The 26,608-nt window shown below is 33.9% G+C and overlaps 2 protein-coding genes across 3 annotated transcripts; one reads left to right on the top strand and one right to left on the bottom strand.

Annotated features, from left to right (window-relative positions):
* Positions 1-68: 68 nt before the first annotated feature.
* Positions 69-1,896, bottom strand: LOC122601255 (probable microtubule-binding protein TANGLED). Its single transcript, XM_043774017.1, has 4 exons — positions 1,683-1,896; positions 1,305-1,450; positions 1,137-1,192; positions 69-1,031 (listed from the first exon to the last, which is right to left on the bottom strand). Exons 1-4 carry the CDS (start codon positions 1,770-1,772, stop codon positions 193-195), a joined length of 1,131 nt encoding a protein of 376 aa, XP_043629952.1. The 5' UTR covers positions 1,773-1,896; the 3' UTR covers positions 69-192.
* Positions 1,897-11,363: 9,467 nt separating this feature from the next.
* Positions 11,364-25,340, top strand: LOC122599724 (squamous cell carcinoma antigen recognized by T-cells 3). 2 transcript variants are annotated; one of them, XM_043772280.1, is made up of 16 exons: positions 11,364-11,766; positions 11,857-11,999; positions 13,228-13,288; positions 16,777-16,992; positions 18,033-18,308; positions 18,781-18,915; positions 18,991-19,116; positions 19,752-19,796; positions 19,897-20,004; positions 20,729-20,871; positions 20,956-21,079; positions 22,480-22,554; positions 23,189-23,548; positions 23,643-23,735; positions 23,897-24,053; positions 24,832-25,340. In XM_043772280.1, the coding sequence occupies exons 1-16, from the start codon at positions 11,503-11,505 to the stop codon at positions 25,017-25,019; spliced, it is 2,514 nt and encodes an 837-aa protein (XP_043628215.1). In that variant the 5' UTR covers positions 11,364-11,502; the 3' UTR covers positions 25,020-25,340. The 2 variants fall into 2 exon arrangements, with proteins under 2 accessions (XP_043628215.1, XP_043628214.1); XM_043772279.1 differs by having other exon boundaries at positions 23,897-24,059.
* Positions 25,341-26,608: the final 1,268 nt, after the last annotated feature.

Raw genomic sequence — 26,608 nt, 5'->3', positions numbered from 1 at the left:
TTTGTTTACCAATATAATCTTTCATTATAAAATAATAAATGTGAAAACGCATACAAGGGGGAGGCGGGTAAACATTAAACAGCTTAAACTGTCATTCGCTTTTTATGACTTGAAAAAAAATAAATAATGTGATACACAAAACCAAACAGAAATCATATTAACATTAAGAAAATATCATTATAAAAAGATTAATCAAGTCTTAAATTCTCCCAGTAGTGTAGTCATTGCCCCTGGCCTCTGTTTCAATCCACTCATCATGTTCTCCATACTACTTCTGTTTAAAGATAACTTCCTACTTTTTAATGGGGACGCCAATTTACTCGCCAATCTTGATGGAGAAAACGACCTCCTAATCTTTGCAGCCGTGGACACTTTCTGAGGAGGTGACACAGCCATTTTCTTAGCAGCTACTGGTCTGGTTGGAGATAAGGACATTATTGGACTTCTTATCTTCACTTTAAACTTAGCCACTGAGGACCAGGAGGATGCTGCAGTCCTTCGTGCAGCAGCAGGTGGTGTCTTGATCAAAAACTTATGAGGTGTGGTTGGATGGTTTTTTGGCATCACGGGTGACTTTGTTCTACAGAATTTGGGGTTCTGTGAATTAGGTGATAAATGAAACAATGGATTAGGGAAGATCACAGTTTTCTTAGCCCACGGTCTGTGTTTCGGGGATACCCTATTCGCTGTAAACCTACAGTTTTCTTTCTCGAATTCCTTTCTTGGTGGTGAACCTGAAACTTTGAAATTAATTCGTGATCTTGCTCTTTGTAGCAAAGGCGACTGTGAGGCTGAACGAATGATCTGTTTCTCTCTCTTTCGACGTGCATTGAGCTCTGAGGTTTCTGGTTTTAAACTTGAATTTCTCCTGGTATTGGTGACTGGCGTTTTAGGATCACCAGCGATGGTCATCATTTTCTGTTTGGAATCAACAGCCGCCACAATTTCTCGAGCAAATTGACTTGCTTGAAGTATTTCTCCAACCGTTTCTCCTAACAACATTGCTGGTAACGACATTCTTTTCCATTCACCTTCATCAAAAACAATAAAACATCAAAATTTATAAATCATTCACACAAAATATAAATAAACTTAAGAAAATCTAAAATTTATAAAAGACCCAATATATGCAATACCTGATTGTGTTGGTAACTTCCCATATGGGGATTTTTGAGCATTTGAATTTCTGATTCTAAAAGATTCAAGTAAACATAAAGTTATAGTTAGGAGGAAAACCCATAAAATTAATCCCCAAAGTAACTTTATCATACATATAAAAAAAAAAGAAAAAAAAAAAGACTGACCTGAGAGATTCTTGTTTACATCTGAGGCTAGCTTTAAGATAACCTCTTGTACTTGTTGGACCAAGAGTAACACCATTAATAACTTTTGTCCCACCTACTGTTGTAATATATTGTAGTTCTTGCAATCTTTCCATACATTTTTCCACCTTCAGATTCCAAAATGCACCCATTATATATATATATATGTTTGTGTGTGTATATGTATATACACTAATACACCCAGATCAATATATGTATGTGTATATTTATACACCAATATACCCAGATCAATATGTATGTAAATATATATATATATATATATTTAAATATACACTCAGATCAATCACCATTAAGTATAATATTAAAAAAAAAAAACAGATCAAAAAATTAAATGAATACCTTGTTGAGAGTTTGTCTAAGTTGATTAGGGTCAAGTGGTGCCACCATTGTTTTTTTCTTTAGTTTCGGTGAGGGTGTTCTTGCCACCATTTTTGTATATTATATACGAGTGTTTGTTGGTGTTGGTGAGATATAGATCCAGAGAGAGATAGGCCCGCAGGGAGAACAAGAAGAAGAAGTGGTGTTGTTTACTTTACAATAAGAATCAAGTAGGCACATAGAGAGAGATAAAATGAAATGTGAGTTCGTAACGGTCAGATTTGATTTGTGTCGTTAAATGTGGAAAGAAGGCATACAAAACAAACGGCTATTTCTTTTTCTCTCAAAAATAGATAAATTTATCATTTTAATAATCAACATTTGACTTTTATATTTATATTTACATTTACATTTATATATACAATGATAATATAAGGCGGTTATCAAATATTTTTATTATTTTTATTTTTAACTTTTTTTTTTAACACAAACCCGTTTCAAATAAATATAAATATAACTTACATATGTGAAGTATTTTTTTTAATTTATTTAATTTTAATATATTTTTTTTTTCTAAAAAGGGTTTTCACTAAAAAAAATAAATCAACCATTTCTCCTTAAGCAGCTTTCTTATTATATATGTCTATATATATACACAATTCCCCTCTACCTAATTATATATATATATATAATATATAAGGGGACAATTAAATAATAACAGTTTTAAATAAGAACGGTGAGAATATTTAAAAAACATCATTTTGATGCATTAAAAGTCCATAAAACTAACATAGTGCTTAACTAATTATCATTATTTAAGTGTTTAACAACCCATTGATCCGTCAAAATCGAAAAAATCACGTTTTTTGGTGGATGCATTATTTTTAAGAATATGCATCCAAGATGGATGCACAAAACAAAAAACATGATTTTCTTGATTTTTATAGGCCAATGTGTTGTTATACACTTAAATAATGATAATTAGTGAAGCACTATGTTAGTTTTATGGACTTTTAATGCATCAAAATGATGTTTTTTAAGTGTTCTCACCGTTCTTATTTTAAGACTGTTCTCACTGGAGTGTTATATATATATTTATATATTATATATTAAAGGTTTTGCTAAACGCAGTCTTGATATTAAATAATTACATACTTACAATAAAATTCATATTTGGCTGGTTTGCAAGCAGAAACTTAGAACTCAAGATCGTCTAAGAAGCTGGGATGTCCATGCTTCGTCTGTCAAGTGTGTTCATTCTGTGAAACAGAGTCGGACTCACACAAACATCTATTTTTTCAATGTCATTTCTGTTTGCAGATGTGGATGGGCTTGTGTATAAAGGCGAAAATTCATTATATTTCATCATATTGGAATGCTATTTTGGGAGCTTACCGTAAGTGTGGTAAAATCATGTCATTCGCGAGTATTGTTTCCCGCCTTACTCTTGCTGCTACTACCTATTTTATATGGTAAGAGCGGAATGCCAGATTGTTCCAGAAGATTAAAAGGCCTGCTGATCAATTGATCGATCTCATCTTGGAGACAATCCGGTTAAAGTTGTTGACCTTTCGTTTCAAAAGGACAACGAGAGTGGAAGACGCATTAAGGAGCTGGAAGTTGCCTTTGTCTTTGATTAGAGCTTGAGTATTGTAATTTAGTTTGTTCATCCTGTTTGTAAGCTTTCTAGCTAGTAGTCGTAATGGGTCTTGGATGTTTGCATTATGTGTGCACCTTTGTAAAGTCGAAGTAGCACTTTGTTACCTCGTCTGTTCTTGATTGTGATTATATAGTTAATCTTTTACCATATGAAATTCACCTTTTAATATGAAAAACACAATTTTTTTAATGTACATTAAGTACAACTATTAGAGCTTTATGTAACATTTTCAATTTTTTAATGACCAACGAAATTTTATTAACAGGACTAAGGAGCTAGAACCAACATATAAATACAAATTACAATATCTTTATATATAACTAGAGTGCAACCCCGTGCGATATATGGCTACGAAAATCTGCTTGTTTTTGTAGTTACTTTGGTGTAGGAGAAGTTAGAGGGTAAGAATATGAGGGCGTTTGTTTTGTTGCCTGACACATTAAATCAGTTGACACAAAAGCAAGGTACTGGAAAAATTGTGTACCATGTAAGCTTGTAAGATTGGGGGTTCTAAATGTAAGAATGGTGGTTCTAAGTAATAAGAAGTTACTAATTAATGCAATTCACAGCCACAAACAACACATGCAAATGCGGATATAAAAATCAATCTGTTTTGAAATCGTCATCTATTGTAACATGAGCACACTCTTGGAACGTGAACCAAATAGCTATCAATACCCAATATCGATGATGAACTCGATAGGCAAAGGTGGTCTGCAACATCTATGCCTTCAATTCGCTTCTCAAATTAAATAACAATAATGATAGCACCTATATTATTTACTTTATAACCAATTATAGTTTGGTAACCCATAAGCAAAAGAAAGCCCCTTCTTGAATACAACAATGGGCTAGTTGTTAAGTCACTGTACAGGGAATTGATTCAAGTGTTGATCACCCCTATACATCAACCAAAGTAGTCTCTTGTCAGTTTACCACCGACGAATCCTACAACAATGGAATTCTCTCATAGTCACAAATCCATGCACCCAGTGTGTCATATATACATTGTAGTTTTTTTCTATTTAAGCTGACAACATTTTAGGATGTTTATTGTAGGTTTGCATCTGATCTCAAATGTGTAGAACTCAATGTAAAGAAAAAGCCACAATATAAATTAGGTTTGCATCTGATCTCAAATGTGAGGATGCTGCCCAACAGGTTTTCTAAGATGGGTGGAAGCACAGACTCATTGTCTGGTCGCTCATCCTGGAAAGCAAAGAAAAAGCGACAATATAAATTAGAAATAAATTAGAAATATCTGGCAGCTAACATGTACATCTTAAACTGTGTACTTACCTGGTTTTGTTGTTCCAACAACAACTTTTCTATCCTGTTAACTAATTCCTGAACTGTCACATCAAATAGAACAACAAAAATGTCCGCATGAACCCTAAAATTGGTTACCATTATTGCGGAAAGCTAGGAGCTTATAAAGTTACTGTGACCAAGCAAAGAAATGTAGAACATAATGAAATTTACCTTGAAGGAGTTTTTTTTAAAGGTGGGAATTACCTTGAACGACTCGAGCTGTCAGAGGAGCAATTAATGCCCGAGTAGCAATCCAATATGGCCATAACCACTACATATAGATGTGGCTAAAACAAATTTAACTCACAAAACTATAACACAAACATAATGGCTAACTAATAACACACTCAAAACGAACTTGTGTGTTTCTTGTAAACTCTCTAAGATGCTTTGAGCTGATGCTAGAATGACTACAATCAGAACCCATGATGACCAAAATCACAAAACTATAAGAGATAAACACAATGGTTGACTTGGGATCTGTCACCTCCTAGTTATTCCGTAGTTTTTACAGCATAGCACAACAATGATATAAGACGCATATAGACAACTCTATTAAAACTTAAACTTTGGTGCCATGGGCATATCAAACTCCATGATGAAACCCCACAACCAAATCTCTATGTTTATCTTCAAGAATGGCTTTTATTGACCAACATTAACTTTTAAAACAATCAGCAACATTCTCGGGACAGGATAGGGCACATCAATTAAAAAAAAAACAGAATTCACGGAGATTCTCGAATAAGCAACTCTATCAATCAACAGATACCAATAAATCTAATAAAACGGAGGTGATGTGTTGGTGGTTCCATTGCTCGGGCAACTAATAAAACCATAAACATAAAGTTTTTATATTTTTATCTTGATCAAGAAGAATAATATCCCTTGTAAATGTAAAAGCATCCTAATATACAACTAACTAATCAAACCGTAAACATAAACTTACAAATTAGATGTGAGCATCAGCACTCCTATTAACATATAAATATACCGCATGGTGCTTAGCTAGTAATGGTCTGTTGGTCCTGCACAAATCTCTATCTGTCTCATCAAATAGAACAACAACAATGTCAATAGTCCCATAGGTGATGTCAAGTTGCAACCTATACCGTTTTATATAAGAACCTTTACAGTTAATTATTAAGGCTATAATCTTGTGTAAAACATCAGTTCATCCAAAATCTTACCTTGTTCGTCGGTACGTTAAGCGTTTCTTTATTGTCAACGAGTTGTACCTCTTATCACGCCCCACTCCAATAGTTGCCAAAAGGTTAATTTCGCGCTCATTGGAGTCAAGAGGACACCATAAGCACTAGAAGCTACTGTTCCTTTTAAAGACCATGTCATCAGCTAAACCCCCGATACGGTAACCCAAAGTTAGCAGCCCCTCTTCAATGAAACATACAAAAGTTAAGAGGACGATTTGGCCCACATATGGGAGGCGTTACCACCACCGCAGATTTATAAACCACTGTCAATTTTACATACATTTTATTCATTAGGTTGAAGCCGATCGTTTGTGCTCCACTTCGTTTTTTTGCGGGTTTAAGCTTTCTTTCAAGAAATGCTTCTTTCCATCTTGTTTTTTTTCCCAGTCTAATGTGAACCATTTTGATCTCCAATTGGTTCACAAATTCGGTCCGACTTACTTGTTTTCTTTCAGTTGTAGAATCTTCTTTCCTCTTTCGAATCGACTCCCATTTTTTCTTTCTTGTGGCTTGCTACTTTCTTTCTTTCTTGCAATACCACCAACCTCTTTCTTTCTTGTGAGGCCATCTTTCTTTAAAGTGATCCCGACCTTATTCTCTCTTCTTTCTTGTGGCGCCTCTTCTTCTTTCTTTTTGATGAATGTCTCCTTTCTTTCTGGGCCACCATCTTCTTACTTTCTTGCTGGTTTAGTTCTACCAGCTTTTTCGCTGCAACATTCTTTATTTTCCCGCTGCCAATTTATAGACCAACCTTTCTTTTCCAGAGGACACCATCAGCACTACTCAGTTTGTTTGCTGCGTGAACTTCTTTGGCAAAACCATGCTAAGATAGCCATTGCCAACCATGGTTAGTGGATGACACCAACAAATATATGACTCAAATCCACCTTTTTATAAGACGACCATACCCAAACTGCTGTATGAATGCTTCATATGAAATTGTTTGAGTAGAGGCTTGCTATTACTTGAAGGAGTTTTTTTTAAAGGTGGGAATTACCTTGAACGACTCGAGCTGTCAGAGGAGCAATTAATGCCCGAGTAGCAATCCAATATGGCCATAACCACTGCACATAGATGTGGCTAAAACAAATTTAACTCACAAAACTATAACACATAAACATAATGGCTAACTAATAACACACTCAAAAACGAACTTGTGTGTTTCTTGTAGACTCTCTAAGATGCTTTGAGCTGATGCTAGAATGACTACAATCAGAACCCATGATGACCAAAATCACAAAACTATAAGAGATAAACACAATGGTTGACTTGGGATCTGTCACCTCCTAGTTATTCCATAGTTTTTACAGCATAGCACAACAATGATATAAGACGCATATAGACAACTCTATTAAAACTTAAACTTTGGTGCCATGGGCATATCAAACTCCATGATGAAACCCCACAACCAAATCTCTATGTTTATCTTCAAGAATGGCTTTTATTGACCAACATTAACTTTTAAAACAATCAACAACATTCTCGGGACAGGATAGGGCATATCACTTAAAAAAAAAACAGAATTCACGGAGAATCTCGAATAAGCAACTCTATTAATCAACAGATACCAATAAATCTTAATTTACTGAACACTACGATGAATCACTACAAGATTTAAGGGCTAAAATTTATAAAACTTCACGCATGTCCATAAGTCCATTACTATTGCTACTTCCAAACATTAGCTATTTGCAAGAATTTAAGTTAAAAACCTACTACTATATCCTGGGAAAAACAGTAAATACATGAACATTAAAAAATATCATAAGAGTGGGATGATATGATCCCAAATCGGCCAAGTATGGGATTGGTTGGTCGTTTATAAGCGTAGGTGTCCCCTTCTCCTTTGAGCTAGCTTTTGGGAGTGAGTTCTACACCTAGCTTAGGGCATGATGCGAGCCTATTATGGGATGGGTTTGTATCAATTGGTATCAGAGCTACCCCTACCTTTCTAGGTTCTAACGCTTAGAGTGGTGGCCTATGGAGCGGTGGCCTAGACCCAAGGAGAAGGGTGCCAGTCATGACCAACATAGCCGTGACCAACGAGTATGTTGGCTTTTCAAAGGGTGGGGTATTGATATGATCCTACATCAACCAAGTATGGGATTGGTTGTTGTTTTATAAGCCTAGGTGTCCCCTCCTCCTTTGAGCTAGCTTTTGGGAGTAAGTTCTACATCTTGCTAAGGGCATGATGCGAGCCTATTATGGGATGGGTTCGTATCATAGGATCAAGATTATTACTGTTCTTTGTGACGGAACCAGGATTGAATGTGACCCGTAGCACATATTTTTTTCATTAGCCTCGTATTGCCGTAAAGTAACGATTACGTATAAACGATTTTTGTCAATTTTTTGTGGGTTATAAGAGCTTTTTGACACTTTTGATCGTATAATTTCATATTTATTTAACATAAATACATCTTTATAAGTTATATTGATAGGAAACTCTTTAAATTAGTTTTATTGGCCGGTATCCCATATTTATTTGACCTATAGCACCAATAAAACATACATCATTTTAAAAAAAAATTATACTATAAAAATTTAACGGACCTAAAGCCCGGGCTACCCGTTAGATATGTGTAGTTCCGCCAATGTGTTATACATTAGCAAATATGACATCAAATGCAAAGAACGGTGTATCAACCTGCAAAGAAAGTATATTAGGCATTTTGTAGCTACTGGAGACTTTATGTTATAAACATAAAGACCATAATGTTTCCTTGTCTATCGAAATAAGACCATGATGCTCACAAAATAAAAACTTAAGCGTATCTTTTAGAGGTATACACAAACCTTTATGTTATCTACTGCAAATATTGAATTTGTGCCTCCATCACGTGAAGATAGTTCTTGGAATGATAGAAGCTTGGTACCCTTTTTTCTATCAATCGTCCATAATGGAAGGAGTAAACATGCCCTGAAGATTTATTTAGAATATTGCATAATTAAATTCACAACAGGAATTTGAGTTATAAGGATTTTCCATTTCATCTGACAGTTATTCCTACCAATAATAAAAATTTTAATTTTCTGATGAAAGTTATTTGTTTTTCCACAATTATCTGTTATTAAAAAAAACTCTAATGCTCTCTCCCTAATGGCGATTTCTTTCCTCTCGACCTGCCCTAAATCGATCCTAAATGAAAGTTGTCCCATGATTGTACTTGTAATCTGATCATCTTGGTCTTTCTATCTTGCATGGTCTTATGGTTTTCAGATATGTATGAAGAGAACCGAGTCTAGTGGTTCGTTTGATTTTTCTGCTTTTACTAAACGTCTTAATCGATTACGAAAGATGGATTAGAGTGGGACTCATAAACCGATTAGGGTTCTTGTCACAAACCCTAATTCTCCAAAACATAATTCTGCTACTGATGGGTTATTTGGGACTGATCCTGCCCCTAATTCAGGTTCCGATGATGTTTCTAATTCCGCTCCTGGGATGTTTTGAAGAATTCGGGCCCTGCTAATACTAATGATGCTGAGTTTTTGCATGAAGAGAAGTCTAAAACAACATCTGAATCAGGTGTTAATGTTGCTGGTCAATCGAATAACAATGGGAGGGCACAAAATGTGTCGTATGCACATGCTTTGAAATATGAAACTCTTAAAAAAACGGCAAATTTTCATCCACTTGCTGTTGATAGAGAAGTGAAGGGTGTTGTGACTATGTTCGGTCTACAGTACACATGGAATCAAAAGCCTCGAGGCGATTCTAGAATTTTGAAGAAGATTGATAGAGTGCTTGCTAATCTTGAGTTTTTTGATCAATATGTTGGGGCAAGAACAATTTTTTTTTGCCATATAGGACTTCTGATCATGCACCTGTTGTTATGCGTATTCTTACATAGGTGAAGTTCAAGCCTAAACCTTTTAAGTTTTCTAATTTACTTATTCATAAAAAGGTTTTAAAAAGGTTGTTTCTGAGGCATGGAATCTGGATATTTCTGGATATGCTATGTATTGGTTAGTACAGAAACTTAAAGCAGCAAAGAAGCCTCTTCGCAAACTTCTGCGGGAATGTGGTAATATTCATAAGAATGTTATTACACTACGAGAAGATTGTCATATTCGCATTTTGCCCCTTGTGTTTTTTTTCGTTGCAAACAGTCCCTGGAATTTTCGTTTTCATTGCGAAAAGTCCCTGGCACTAACATCCGTTAGTTTTGAGCCATTAGTGAGGGTATAATTGTCCAATCCGGTTTTACAACCACTATAAGTATACATTTATTCCTCCTTCTTTTTCTTCCTTTTTTCCGGCCACCATCATCATTAAGATCCGACCAAATATGTTTTTTTCCAATCTATTTTCAGATCTACATGAGTTTAAATCTAACATCTTTCCCAATATTCAATCACTAAAACAAATTGATACACACCTCTAAAATATACATACATATGTGTAACTATGTAATCATCAGGTAACGTTACATACATAAATGATAAATCTATCAATCCATATTATATAGTTATACCTGTGTATAAATTATATAAAGTATACAATTAGAAAAGATACATACATAACGAATCTTAGCATTAGCAAGCTCAGGAATGAATTCCAAAAAGAAAAAAAAAACCAATGCATCCACATTCTATTTTTGATCTGTACAATCGATCACCAACATCTCCACCGCCCCACCACCATTGTACCAACACCATTAACTTCCGTCGCCGGTCATATACCCACCGTCATAACCATGGCTGTGACCCATTAACTTTACCACCATAGCGGGAGAAGTGAAGACCAGGACTAGGAGGGAAATAAAATGTGACGATGGATGTAAATCACATCCACCTCGGCACCTCCGGCCACCATTGCACCGACGGCGGTAGATCTGAGATTCGTTGATGGGTTTATGAAGTTGTTCTCTTTTCTTTGTGTAAACATACCATCGTCCCCGTGCCATATACATACATACATATTGTAATATTTAGAATTATTATTATTACGAGTATTATTTATATATGTAAATCGGAGATTCGTTGATGGAATTGATGGATGGATCTTGTTTTTTCCATAATATGTATACTGATATATGTATACTAATATGTATGCATATGTAAACATAGAGTTATATGTTTTAGTGAAAATCCAAAGGGATTCTTGAATAAGATATGGAAAACTATGTTTATAAATGAAGAATGTATGTGAGGATAAAGGGAGATATGACATATAATGTGTATGTATAATTACTTTTAGAAATTTTTTTGTCCAGATATGCATAATTAAAAAAAGTTTTTATCACATATGGTCCCTGTGGATACCAAAAGATGATTATACCCTCACGTGATTCGCATGTGAAGGATTTAAACGGTCAAAATTAATAAAAGTTAGTGTCAGGGACTCCTAGCAACGAAAATAGAAAATTCAGGGACCGTTTGCAACGAAAAAAAAAGCACAAGGGGCAAAATGCGAATATGACAAACTACGGGGACTATTAATGTCATTTTCTCTTTTTTTTTTTTTTTTAATACAGTCTTCCTTTTTCATTTCTTTTTAATAAAAACTCTAAGAATTCAGTGTTACTTTTAAATTGATTTGGTTGAAATTTGATTTCCTCTCTTCCTCCATTCGACGTCCAGTCCGGTTATGAAATCTTGTTGGGCTCCTTCCAATCGAGTCGGCTGTTGAGCAGTAGGTAGCAGACTAGCCATAATGGAACAGGGCGCCAGACGTTTATCTCTGGGCTCGAGTCCTTTGAAAATCCCCCTCACGGATATGGAACAAACCCTAGAAATTCCATCATCCGAAACACCAACAACAAGTGAAGATCCGATGGATATTGTAACTGAACCTCCTAACAATCCTTGTTCTAATTCCGATTCTGACCCGGAATCCGATGACGATGAAGCTCTCCAGATACAAACCCTAGAAACTCAGCTTTCTACTAACCCATCTGACTACGATGCTCATCTTCAAGTAACCTTTTTTACTGTTCCTTCTAGTTATACTTTATTGCATTTTCCACCCTAATTATATATGTATGTATTTGCGATTGTTACTGTGTAGTATATATCAGTTTTGAGAAAGCAAGGGGAAATTGATAAGCTACGGTTAGCAAGGGAGGCTATGGCTCAAATCTTTCCTCTCACTCCTGCAATGTGGCAACAATGGGCCAATGATGAAATTTCCCTCATCTCCTCCTCTTCTAGGTATACCCTTTTTCCCTAAACTTAATTGATGAGGGTGACAGATACAATGTCGATGCAGATGGGATCTATATGTACATATATATATATATACAATTAAGTGCGAACACCCTTATATAATAAATACATGAGAGAACAAGCCTTCAGATTCTCGAAATTGAAATGATGTTGAAATTTTCTAATGGTAAAAAGGGACAAGGGGGTAGTTTTGGAAATAGATGAAAAGACCTACAATCTTTTTAGGAGAGTGAAGAAGTGTTGAAAAGAAAAAAAACGAAACAAATTTATCGATATACCCTTGTTTGTATTTTAAGAATGGATGTATTTGAAAGCCAACCATAAATATATAAACATTATACATACTGTATACTACTTATAGATGTCATGTGGATTGATTTGAAAGTCTGGTAAACTTGCTTATTATTTTGAATATATTCTTTAGGAGTCGAATATGTATGGCGTACACCTACATACATTTGTGTGTTACAACTATGGATTAATTACAGACAACACTTATTATTTTGCAAACTGATATATGTTTTTGTTGGTGATTTAGGATACAAAAAAAATGTCTCTTTGTGGGTGTTTCATATTTGCAACTCTTATTAGTGCTTTTCAAAGTGCATTCAAGATAGGTGCTTAAAAGTTTGTTTATGTCTCTTTGATGCAAACTAAATAATGCAGTTATCTCCAAAGTTCCAAACACAAAAAATGGATTTTTGATTATTTACAAATGCAATAAGCTATAAGCACTTTATATATAATGCAAATTCCAATCATCCTCTTGGTGCAATGTTGGAAAACCATTAGAAGTGGGCTGTATTCTCTTTTAGATTAAGTTGGTCTTAAGATATGTAGTGGGCAAACTATTGCCACAAGTAACTGTGTAAGAAATTTGAATGCTTAGTTACAATGAGCAACAGAATCAGAAAACAATCAGTGGCGAAACCAATTGTCAATCAGTTAAGGAAATAGCTTTATATGAATGCATGTTTAGAATAAGGAGTTATAGACTCATTATATATTGAGCGTAATGAATATAGAAAGAAGTGGAGGTTTAGACAAGTGTGTATGGAATGCACTGTACTGTATATGCGCTGGTACTTTAAAAGGATTCACCTTCTCATGTTATCTATATTCTAATGTAGCTTTGTTTTTTATGATTTTGGTTGTATTAACATATCTGAAGTAGGGTGACGGAACTCTTGATAATTTGTTCTACATAATGCAGTTATGATGGTGCAATTCGTGTGATTGAGAAGCTCTATGAGCGTGGAGTGTCTGATTACTTGGTAAGTTCTGTTTTTTCCCCTTTTTTAAGGTAGACCGTTTTTTTTGTCCCTCTATCCTTACCGTATTGACGAAAAGGGCAGTCTAGGATCTTTTTTTTAATTGTAAGTTTCGGTTTTACTGTCGGAGATGTTTATGTTTATAGAAGTTTGTGAAATTCACATAACGATTCCTGTCGAACCTGTCACTTAGGGGGCGCTTGGTATGAGTGAATCATAGAGAATGGAATTGTAATAAATAATGGAAATGGTGTGAATGAGAATGGACCATACAATCTTTTGTTCTTTTATATATTATTTATCCGTTTTTATATATGTCAATTCATTTAAATAACTAGTCGAATTTATCAAAATATAACTTTGGTCAATAATAGATGAAAAATAGTTAAATAAATCACAATCTTTGTACCCGTGATCATGATTGGTTAAATCTACATATTTTTTTAGGTCAAAGTTGCCCAATTATATTATTTTAACAGTAGCATCTTTATTTATTAAGAGGGTTGCTAGAGTAACAACCAAATACAAACAAACTTTTACAAACTCATGACCCATCAATGAAAATCAAGGAGAGGAAGAGGAGAGAAAAAACACAATCAAATATCATTGATCCAATTCACATGCCATGTCAGTTTGTAACATTATGTTTGTAAATAGTTTGTAAGCATAGCATTTGTCATTTATTAATGGCAGCTCAATTGAGATTAAAAAGAAAAAAAACAAATTATTGGAAGAAGATATACATGATAAAACTTACCTCACTTAAATACTTGATGATTTGCAAGATCAACCATTAAAGATGATGTTGGGGATTCTAAAAAGATAATTGATATGGCGTTAATACATAGTGAATCGTCATTGCCTCAAAGAAAAGTTTGAAAACTTTTCTTGGGGATGTGATTAAATGTGCAAATCCCGTGCTAACATCTATTATACCATCTATTTTTTTGCATTTACACATTAATGGAAAGTGAGAAACACTCCTTTGAAAATTTTCATTCACCGTCTTTTTCTACTTATTTTCGAAGATGAAAACCAAGGAAAGAGAATGCAACAGTGCAGTAATATTTCTTTTCTTTAGACGAAACAAACACGGGAAGTAATTTATTTTCTCCTTCTTTCTTTTCTGTTCGGTCATATCGAACACCCCCTTGTAGTATAGCTGATAGTAAGGTTTATTTTGATACAGAATAGCGTACATTGTACACCAACTAGTATAAATATAGGGCTACAAACAGGTGCTGAATGGTCAGGTCTGGATGACTTAGACGCTCTATCTTGATTTAGGGTGTGATGAAAATTCGGGTCGTCTGAAAGGCAGAATTGCTTTTAAATCATTTTTATCGGTTTATTGCGACAATAAAATTCAAGTTATTTGACAGATTTCTATCATCTCTACCTTTGTTTAATAATTCTTTTCAGTAAAGTAAGTTTGGGTATTCTTATGTTAAGCGATTTTGATACTTGAAGAGCGAGACACAGGTAAATGGAATTTTTCTTCGTATCCAGCCCCATTCGAATTTATCACTTGGCTAATCATCCTGATTTTCTATGCTGTATTAGTGTTCACATGCAATACCTTAACGTACCCTTTTTGCGTAAGAATGTGCCCACATGTGGAGATAGAGTGACAAAATAAAAAATGTGTATGAAATTACGAAACTGAAAGAGATATGCAAAGGAACTTTAAATGTCTCGACTATTCAGCAATACCTTGCCAATAAGACTATTTTTAACAACACGAGCCTTGATGTTTGTATAATACAGATGTATTCATTGCTAAATGAACAAATAATTAGTTTAGTTTATTTTCAAGATAAACACATGGATTCAAATAAATAACTTGGGGCATATAATCCACTAGAAACTGAAATATATGATGGGTGGAAGAGGTGCAATGCATCACAATCCCAAGATCCGAAAACTAGGAACAAAAATTTGTGATAATCTGATAGGATTTGATGGCTAGGAACTGGGTTAGAAAAGGACCAAATTAATTTACTACTGAAATAGTGAAAAATTTATTTGACCTATTCTCTGTCAGGAAAACATAAGTCTTGACAAGCAGTTTTTAGCTAATTTTTAGGAGCAGTTAATTAACCATGTTTAGCAGACTTGTTCTAAATAGTTCTGGTCATGTGTTTTGTATTATGTGGTTGTTTTTATATATTAAGTTAGTGTTATATTACGTTAAAACTGGATATTTGCCATTTCGAACTGACTACTTGTATCTTTAATTTTTGCAATTAAAGCTTCTATTTTTTGGGTTATATCATAATCTCAGATATGTCTTAACAAATTTCGTATCTATAGTAAATGTCTGCTTGCTTCGTGAAATTACTTAATGTGGCAAGTGGTTGTATTTAAGGATGTTAATTTGTTGAAAACTGTTGTTGTACTTCGCATTTTTACATATCTTTATCTCGAATGTATTACTGCACAGCTGCATGTTTTACCATTTATTTGGAGTTTAAGTATTGGGCTTTTTATGAGAATTCTGATGTTACCCTTTGGTTGGTCTCATAATATTTTGGTATGTTGGCTGAAACGTATTGGTACAGTTTCATCCTATGTAGCTATACCGGTACAAAATCAAGACCGATAATTGACATATCAGTTATTTCGGTAGGATGTTGGTGGGATATCGTCATATCGGTAATTTTAATATGATGCAATATCTATATATATAATAATTAATGCTTAGTACTTAACAGAAATAACAAAAGTCAAGCTTATGTATTTGATAGATTAGTGTTAATACTTGCAAAATTAGTGTTTATTATCTTGTGTTTAAGTTTGGACCAAAACATTTCTTAAAAAAAATCATAATAGAAAGAGTTGGAAAACCGAAATTCCACAGAAATTTGGACCGCAATCAGTAAATATCATTGATTATTCTGTGACCAAAATTCTAGAAGACGACGGAAAGTCAAAATCCCACTGAAATTGTGTACACATGTCTCATCATCTTATTTATCTAGGAACAGCTCCTATCAAGATGTTCATGGTTTTTGTTCAGTCAGGAGTTGCATTTGTTTAGAATGGAAGATGAAGGAAGGGACATAAATTTGGGATTCTCATGAACATGAAAATAATGGACTATTTTGATAGTTCTATGTTATTATGTTAAGATATATATTGTGCATAATTGGGAGATTTAAGATTTAATCTTCCTAAACTACTTCTGATATATATATTCATGATGGTAAGCTCATTGAATTTATATATCAAGTTTATAAGCCTATGTCACTTGGTAGGGAGAAAAGAGCTTGTTGATTCATTGACTTAATAGGCTAGTAAATGCAGTGTCTTTATCTGTGACTGCTTATGTGTTATATCAGTGTTTAAATACTTTTTAATTTGGTCTATAGTTCCGAGAAAGAATCTACTTGTATTCGTGACTATAAACTCCTCTTTTGGACCATAATGATTTACACCTTTAATATATAGTTTTGGGCATCATGATTAAAATGATTAAATTCTTACTGCAGTCTGTTCATCTGTGGTGTGACTATCTGAACTTCATTCAAAAATATGATTCTGATGTTTGTGAAGGCTCACCCACTGGAATATTAAAGGCAAGAGACCTATTTGAGCATGCTCTTATTGCATGCGGTTTGCATGTTGCTGAAGGTAGCAAGTTGTGGGAAGCATACATAACTTTCGAGGAAACAATTTTTAAAAGCATGGATGAGAGAGACTTGGAGGTAGTAACTTCTGCTTCTGCAAGAAATATTAATGTTTTATAGTGTTTTGTCTTTTATATATGTCCTTTTTATTGTATATATGTCTTATGCAAAACTTGGATGAGTATTATATATAAGAGGCTTTATTCTCCCAAATTAATCAGGTATGAAACAACTCACATTCCCTAAATTGTAAGAGGTACACTCATTAGGTGTGCCATTTTTAAGCGTTCTTAAAAATTTTCAAATTAAGACACATGCCAAATGATTTATATAGTAGTGTAGAAGTACTGTAGATGAAGTGTATTATTTTTCAGCATCATTAAATTGAATATTAAATGTATTTTTGATTATTTAGGAGATAAAGACTTCATCAATGCATGCAGGATAACTAATGCCCTTGGGGCGCTAAGAAAATCCCATCAATTTATTAAACCATGTTCTTTCTTTTCTTAAATTTGCTCTTACTTTCTTAAAAATACTTATAAACAACCGTATTTTACTTTCTTACTTTTTATCTCTTCCACCTTAGTTAGTAGTTACTTTAATTATATTTATATATATTTACACTTCACATAACTATCTAAGTTTATATAACTATAATAATATTATATGATAGTATAATATATCATTATTTATTATGTTAGTAGTAGTATCATTATTAACTATTATATACTATAATCATTATGTGTTATTATAATTGTATAAATAAATTAAATATGGATATATATAATGTATGGGCTTAAGTTGTATTTAAGTTATTTTAATTATTATATCTACAATACTAACATATGAAGCATATCAGTTGCAAATGGGATACTAACGAATGCTCATTGCATTTCCGACTCTTGAGTATTTCGATTACTATTTCGTTTCCCATTAATTACTTTGAACCAAGCGCCCTCAAGTAGTTTAACAACCCTTGGACAATTTTTATATTGGAGTGGAAATAAATATTGCCGTGACATCTAATCATCTATGTCTAGCTTCCCATTTTGTTATCTCGGTTTAGTTAAAAAGACGATTTCAAAAGAAACTCAATTGCTGATGTTGGTTTATAGGGTAGGCAAAAGCAAGTCCAAAGAATTCGCAATATATATCATCGTCTTTTGTCTATTCCTCATCGGGACTTGAGGTCAACTCTTCTTACATACAAGGCTTGGGAATCTGAGCATGGGAATGTTCTCGATGTCAGTAGCAACAGTATAGACGGAATATCCCCTAGTGTTGCTTCCACATATCAGAAGGCTTTAGATATGCTGAGTGTGCGTGCTGACTTTGAAGAAAAAATAGTAAGAAATGATGTGCCTGATGCAGAACGGCTTCAAAGTTTTATGGTGCGCTAGTATGATTTAGTACACTTGGTTCATTTGTCCATAAAATATTATATACTGAGTTTTAGGCCTTTGGACTTATGAAATGGTTCAAATCGGCTATTCTTAATCATTAAGGGTCAACAGGTATGTTCGAGTTTTTTCTTGGTAAAAACAAAATTGGCCCAATGGCTCGAACAGTTTTATGGTTTTTCAACGGCATAAAACATCATCTATAATCTTAATTAAAAAGTTCAAATGTTATTGAATTGAAATACTATTCATAGTTGACAAACTAGTTCCTTTTATATCCCTACATTTTTGAACAAAAAGTATTCTCCAACCCAAACCGATCCCAAGAAAGTTACCTGTTCTGACCTAACTGTTTTGAGTTTGTACTCTAACCATCTGACTGGCCCATTTTTCTACCTCTAATTGTCTAGTGAGGCTTTTGACTACTAATGTAGGATTTATGGAATCCGTCTTGTTACTACAGGCTTACTTGAAGTTTGAACAGTCATCTGGAGATCCTGCTCGTGTTAAAATCCTGTATGAACGCTCGATAAGTGAATTTCCAGTATCTGGTGATCTATGGATTGATTACACCCACTACCTCAACAAAACACTAAAGGTTGTAGTTTACTTTTTTCGAGCACATTAATGTAACCCCTTACATTTTGATAATCATGTTTCTTCTTCTTAACAGGCAGACAAAACGTTGAGAGATATATTTAGCCGGGCCACCAGGAACTGTCCATGGGTTGGAGAACTATGGGTTCGTTTCATGCTATATCTTGAACGCAGTCGTGGTTCTGAGAAAGAACTTTCTGATGTATGTTCTGTTAATTTGTTTTTCTACATGGAGTGCCAATTATTTTTTATGTGCTTTTTTTAATCACCTGCTGAAAAGGTTTAGTTTTTATCCAAGGAAAAATAGTTTAAAAGAAAGTGTTAGGTTATGCTTGCTTCTAAGGACTTATTCAATTGACTTATAGCCTTATAGGTAATAAGCATTGACCTATGTAACATTAGTTGATGTATCCTTTCCGTTTTCTTCTTTCTCTCATCCACTTCAAGTAACTCAATCCACATATTATATATTGTTTTACTTCATCCTGTCCTCATCCATAGACATCTGTTATGATTAATTCTGAGCATATACGCTCCCAAACATAACATGAGATGATTGTATCGATTATTCTTGTCTTTGGTGGCCTAATGAATAGGGTGCATCTTAACAAGTTTTATCGTAGGTTTTTTACGAAACAAATCTGTAGATGATAAGGTAGCCTTGTAAACCTGTCCCATCTTCAAAGCAATTTATAATGGATTAAATTGTAGCTACACTGTATATATGATATTTTGTGGACTGCAATTATAGGAATATAGGCTGAAATGATATAATATGTATGTTATGAGATATCATCATTGTTGCACTACTGATACAGCATTTTTCTCCCATTTTAGGTGTTCGAAAGATCTTTGCAATGCACGTTTTTCACTATCGATGAGGTACGGAAATTCTTCTCTAATTGAATCTTGCTATCCAGGTATTGAATTTGGCAAGCACTTCATGGCTGCTTAAAGTTACCCCAATGAATTTCAATTACAGTATGCAGACATATTTATGACGAGAGTGGATGGCCTGAGGAGGAGAATCTTGGCTGCGAAAGAACCGGATGATGGCTTAAATATATCTTTGATACGGGATACTTTTCAGGTTTTCTTTGTACCTATTTATACTGTTCAATTTAGCTTAACCTATATGTTATTCCACATCCTTATAAAAATCTCTATATTGTAGTAACTTATTTTTTTTTTCTATTTGATACCAGTACTCATTTTTTCAAAATATATGCTTGTAATAAAAGCTGTATGAGTTATGATATTTGTCTTTCACTACATAAAGCTATTTTTTTAAAGAAAGACCTAAATACATAATCCACACATATACGAAGTGTCCACAATGGAAATAGATACCACACCTATTGGTTGATTGGTTATCACATATACAACTAGGATTAAGGCCCATGTGTCATCACCACAAAAAGTTATTAATGTCTGTCTTAAACATTTTTGGTTTACCTTATGTGTATGTGTAAGGACTTGAATACTTTTTGTGGGTTGTGATCCTTTGATTATGTATCACGGCTATATGAACTATTCTCAAATGATAAGGGACATCACATGTAGGTTCTTTAGTGAGCAATCTATGCTGTTTGTCTTTCTGGCAGAAGCCCGTTTGCATGTCTTTATTTTGAAATGGTTATTGGTAATTCATAATTCCTTTCGAAGCTCTAGATCTGATTTTAAGATACAATACAGATATTCAACTTCAACTTCAACTCTTTACTATTTTTCAATTTTACTGATTGTACCTGCCTTGTTAGAAATATTTTGATTTCAAATGCATCCAACTTATGATGGTTTATGGTTTATTCTAGAGGGCATGTGATTATTTGTCACCACAGCTGAAGAACACATATAGTTTGCTGCAAATACATAGCTATTGGGCTCGTCTGGAGTCTACAATTGGGAAGGACACAACTGCAGCTCGTGGAGTATGGGAGAGCTTGCTTAAAAACAGGTTCTGAGTTTTCCTTTGTCCACTTACAAACTGTTGCCTTATTTTCTTTTCATCATAACGGTTCTGAAATCTTTTTTTCTATAGTGGGTCTATGTTAGAAGCCTGGAAAGGATATATATCCATGGAAATTCAGATGGGGAACATAAGTGGAGCTAGATCTATATACAAGAGATGCTATACCAAAAGATTTTCTGGGACAGGCTCCGAGGTACATCTTCTGCCATATTAGTTAGTATTACCTGTATTTAGTGCTCATGCCTGTTTTGTATTACCTATTAATCGGCTATATCAAAAGTATGTGCAGTGAATGTGATTGTTTATAAATAAGTAGTGCATGATTGTTAAAACATTATTAGTAAAGTCTTTGAGTTAAATGATTTGGGTGAAACAAAAAAAAGATTTGGGTAGTTTTTGAACATTTTACAACCAAAATCAGGGTTCAGCTGTGAACTTGTAACCATACATAGAAGAAAACAATATTGCGAGGCTCACATGAAATCAGTTTTGTTTGTTTTTGGCATTTTGCTCCTCTGGTGCACCTCTGAAGACTGTTGTGTCACTGTAATTTACAAGGACCATACATAATGATAGTTTGGGACAAATTTTAAAGGCGAAGCGAAACAGAGGAAATACCCACAGTTATCACCTATGTTGCACGGAAACAGCTACGGTAATGGGGTACGAGAATGATACGGGAATGGGAAACGGCAAAATTAAAAAATCCAAGATACGGGTACGGCAAAGATACGGCAATAAAAAATTAACAAAAATTAAAAATATATCAACAAAATTTAAAATAGATACTCGTATATATCTTGTAAAGAAAGTTAAAGGTTCATTTGGTTAATTTGTAAGAATAATATCTTGTATATTATTGCTATTATTAGAATACCAGTGTTATTAGTCCATTTGTTTTAAATCTTACAAAACCTATGATTTTTTCACATAGCCAACACATAATAGATACAGATACATACGCACTGTCTTGTCTTCTTCTCTCCTTCACCGGCCGGAGTTAATTTTTTTTTTAATCTACAACCACCTCCACCACACACACACACACACACACACACACACATATATACAACACATACAAAACACTCACACACTGAAAAACACACACTCGCCTGGAAAAAAAACCCACAAGAACTCACAGCTGCTGTCTTCATCTCCGGCTATGGATGGTCGTCTGATATCCGGTGGAAACGTGTCGTAAACTTCTTGGAAATATTTCAGTAAATATAGAAACGGGGTAGAAACGTTTTGGTGCCGTTCCGCACACGTATCCGTTCCCATGCTGTCCCTGAAACGGGAACGTCACCCTGATAGACGTTTCCGTGCATCATAGGTTATCACATTTCTTGACATGGATGATTTTATTATCATGTTGAAAAGTTACGCAAGGGACATGGACTTTTTTTGTAAGAACAAAAGTTAGATGATTTAAGTGAATCAAATGGTGCCTTGAGCAACTAACGTAAAGCTCATATGCACAAACCTGATTGTATGTAGATATCCCATACATGAGAGTTTCAGTTGTATATGTGTATATGTATGTATACATTAAGTTTTGAATATCTCTCTTTATTCTAACAAAAGTTTATTCAGGACGTATGTAACTCATGGATACGGTTTGAGAGGGAATTTGGTACGCTAGATGATTTTGAGCATGCTTCACAGAAGGTACTCTTTCTCTATAGGCAACTATAATATTATGACATTTTCAATCTTGTTCATTTATGGCAATTATCCAATTTTAGAAGACTTACTTTAATTCTCTCACCATTAGATATACATATGTATTCCCCCATACTCATGCAGACCTAGTAATTTATGACCTGTAGGTTTCTTTTGGAATTGCTTTTGTTATCTGCTTATTTTTTTTGACTTGATTGTATAAAAAGTCCACTTGTTGATCACCACTTACACCAAACCAGTCCCAGTAATTGATTTCCTTGATACAAGAATATGATATGAATCAAACTTACAAGCTTGAACATATACTTTCACCTGGTTATAGAGGCTTTTATTAAAATGTCAATCATGATTTTACTTTTGACACTGATGGAACTAGTTTTTTATATTGGGTTAATCTGAATCAAATGAATAAATCGAGGAACTGAGTCAGTAACTACTTTCGTGGTGTGTCTTATTTATGTATTATTATTATTACTAATTTCTTATTTATTTATGCAAATGTGGCATGCAAATGTTTGGTAAAAATGCTAATCTCTTTTCTTTTTTGCGTCCAATTGGACCAATTCTATGATATTTTCTGTTCTGAGCATGTTTCTAATGCACTACTTTATTATTGCAGGTAAGCCCTCGGCTGCAGGAGCTACAGTTTTTTAGGCTACAGGAAGAAAACAAATTTATTGCCTTATCAACGGATCACAAGGATGATCCTACTAAGGAGAATAAAGGTGACAAGAGAAAGTCTGTTTCAGATGTATGTAATGAAGAGTCACCAGCAAAGCGGCAAAAAGATGACTCGAGGAATCAAAAGGAGAAATCTTATTCTAAGAATTCGGCTAAAGCACATAAAGTGGAAAACCTTGTTACCCCGAACGAGATGCCTCATGGTGAAGATGACGTAAAACCTAAAGAACCCACAACGGAGAAATCCAAGCAATACAATGACCAATGCACGGCCTTTGTATCAAATCTTAATTTAAAGGTAAATTTTTTATTGCACTTGTATGTTATGTCTTTCTAGAGCATATAATCCTTCGTTTTATTAGAGCATAACAAGATTATTGTTACATTTCCAGGCTACTAATGAGGACTTGAAACGTTTCTTCAATGATGTTGGTGGTGTTGTAGCCATCCGAATATTGTTAGACAAGTTCACAAAAAAATCAAGGGTATCTCTCTCTCTCAACCCGCACATTGTGTACTCACTTAACATGTTTAAAACTGGAAGAAAAAGTTGTGCATCAATCTTTGTTCTTTTTGTTCTAGTCTTCTTTTTGTATGCTCCATAAAATGGATTTTTTCTCTCTAATATCACTTTCACTTGCTACAGGGATTAGCATATGTAGACTTCTCTGATGATATACACCTGGAGGCGGCCGTGGCTAAGAATAAGCAAATGTTTCTTGGAAAGAAGTTGAGCATTTTACGTTCTGATCCTAAAGGCAAAAGAAAAGGATCCGTGGGACACAAAAGTCCAGCAGAACATGGTCAGGGTATATGCTCTTTACTCTCCCACTTTATAATTGACCAATGCTCTTTCTTCTTCATGCGAAGTGAGTTTGTCCCCTATTACTTGTTATAGATTTTGGTTCAATATCCGTATATGGTGAGCTTCAACATTAGATTATAATTTATTAGCAAAGTCCAACTTATACCTTGAGTCTTCCATATCTGGAACAGTGCCTGATAAGTATAAAGGCTGTAGGAAAGTTCAAGTTATAAAAGTTACATTACTGACAAAGTAAAATCCATGTTTTCATACTCTTAAGGAACTATGCTATTCATAATGTTGAAATTTCTTTTTAGTCGTTCACTTTGTGATTCAAGTTTATGGTTGTGCATTGCATGAGGTGATAGCAAACAGCTGATCTGGTTTTGTTCGCTTAATTAGGGAGGGAATTGTGGTTCAGATGGCTTTTTTCTATTTATGTTGGAGCAGCTCATTTCCTAAAAGCATGATTTCGTTAGTATGATATTTTGGATTACTATTAAGATGAATTTATTTTATCTTTTTTACATGTAAGTTCACAGATCACTCTACAGCTTTGTATGCATCGGCATTGTCCCAAGTATGATAGCATGTGTAGTTTAGCTTATTATTTATCTATTTATGTGAACGTTGCTTACATGGGTGCTTTTGCTATCTTGCAAGGGTATTATATCTATGTTTTGTATATAATTTTTAATCATATCCTAACTATTTAATTTTCCTTTATATGAGTTGTTTGTAATCTGACAATGAGTATTTGTATAATGTAATGGCAGGGAAAAAAGGAGAAGATTATAGACATGGAAAAGTTGAACTCAAGGGGAGAAACACTTTTGCTGTTCCAAGAACAGTTAAAGCCCTAGGTTGGTCTAGCACTCAAGCATCATCAGCAGCTACAGAAGGTGAAGAAGAGAGGCCCAAAACGAACAAGGAGCTGCGAAACATTTTGTTGAAGACAACGTGAAGTTTCTATGCCATATTTAACTTTCGTGTGAAGGTTAGCAGCAATCGGAAATAGACAAGAGCTGTTTAAAGAAGACGTGATGTTACCAGTTATATGAGATCCCCGACTATGCAACAAATGCTTTTTCTAAAGCATTGTTCATTATGTACATTCTTGTTTTCAAGCTGAAAATTCTGATTCTATGCTTTGGTGTGTACTAACTGGTCTGTAGGGGAAAGGATTTAATTGAGGATCTTAAATGTAGGGGAAAGGATTTAATTGAGGATCCTAAATTTTCATAATTTCACACAAATAGTTAGTGACAAGACTAGATTTTTCAAATGAGTTGTGAATCTCTTAAGGGTCTTCTGAAAAGCCATCCACAAAAATCTTATAGCAACCTTTATTAGTGCATAGAGTAGCGGTTGGACATTCTCATTTTGCTGCAAAACCTAAGCCGGTCCATTCCATGGACTCATTTCATGAGTCAAAATTCCAAACACCGAAACCTTTTGATAGGCAGTTACATACCTCAAAGTTCTAATATGTAAAGTGGAATAATAATAATAATACATTTTCTTTTGTTTCTAAAATAGTAATTCTATCATCTAATTTATTATTATTATTGTTTTTGAGATTAATTTCATTTTTTAAATTATTTATCTCATATATCAAGTCTTGCATGGAGACATTAGAAGACAAATGGTCTTTTTGTTTTTGTCTAAGTAATTTATATATGTTAGACATTGTATAAGGTTCTGAATGATCCTTCCCTATTCTTAGATAAATGGCTAATAATTTTTTATATTACTTCTTCATCTTGGACCATTTTTAATACATCTAAAATTTCACTATTTAAAATATTAATTTTTAAATCTTCAAATTGAGCCTGTATTTCATAAATATCATATTTTTCGTCTTTGTTTTGGTAGCAATTATCTTTGCAAGAATTTTCCTCTCCTTCAGATATAAAATCTTCTTTTAAACAATTTATTTCTTCTTCTGAATCTATATTTTCAGATTCATTTTCAGTTTCTGAATCTGATGAGTTTAATAAGATTCTTATTAAACCTTCTTTTGAATCTTCATCTACATTAAGATATAAGTCCCAACTCAAGAGATGGTACTAACTGAAGACACCTCTATGTCAATGGTGAGAGTTTTTTGCAATATAATCACTGAACTGGAGACGACCAGTTACAGTGATTGTATACCAAGTCCTTGAATAGATTACTTAGCAGGTGACAAAGAGAAAGACAATGCAATAAGTAAATATACCAAAGTAAAATGGTGAGACCAAGTTGTAATTTTCAAATGTATTTTATTTATTGATACTAAATAAAATACAAGGTTGTTGCGGAACCAAGATAATACATAAATGTAAATATCCTAACAACCTATGAAATACAAATGATCTATACTCGGAAATTCTCTTTTAACAATCGAAACACTTAAAGTTGTGAAGTGTTCCCTTTTATGATTGAGAGAATATTGCACAAGTACACCAAGAATATTGCAAAAGTCTGAATATGCAAAGTTATATTCTTGTTGTGCTAAGACCTTTATTTATAGACAAAGTTGGCATTGGGAATCCAACTTTGTCGTATAAA

Source organism: Erigeron canadensis, chromosome 5 (genome assembly GCF_010389155.1).
Source record: "Erigeron canadensis isolate Cc75 chromosome 5, C_canadensis_v1, whole genome shotgun sequence".
Taxonomy (NCBI): domain Eukaryota; kingdom Viridiplantae; phylum Streptophyta; class Magnoliopsida; order Asterales; family Asteraceae; genus Erigeron; species Erigeron canadensis.
Note: the sequence above shows the minus strand (reverse complement) of the source record. Positions and strands in the feature narration are given on the sequence as shown.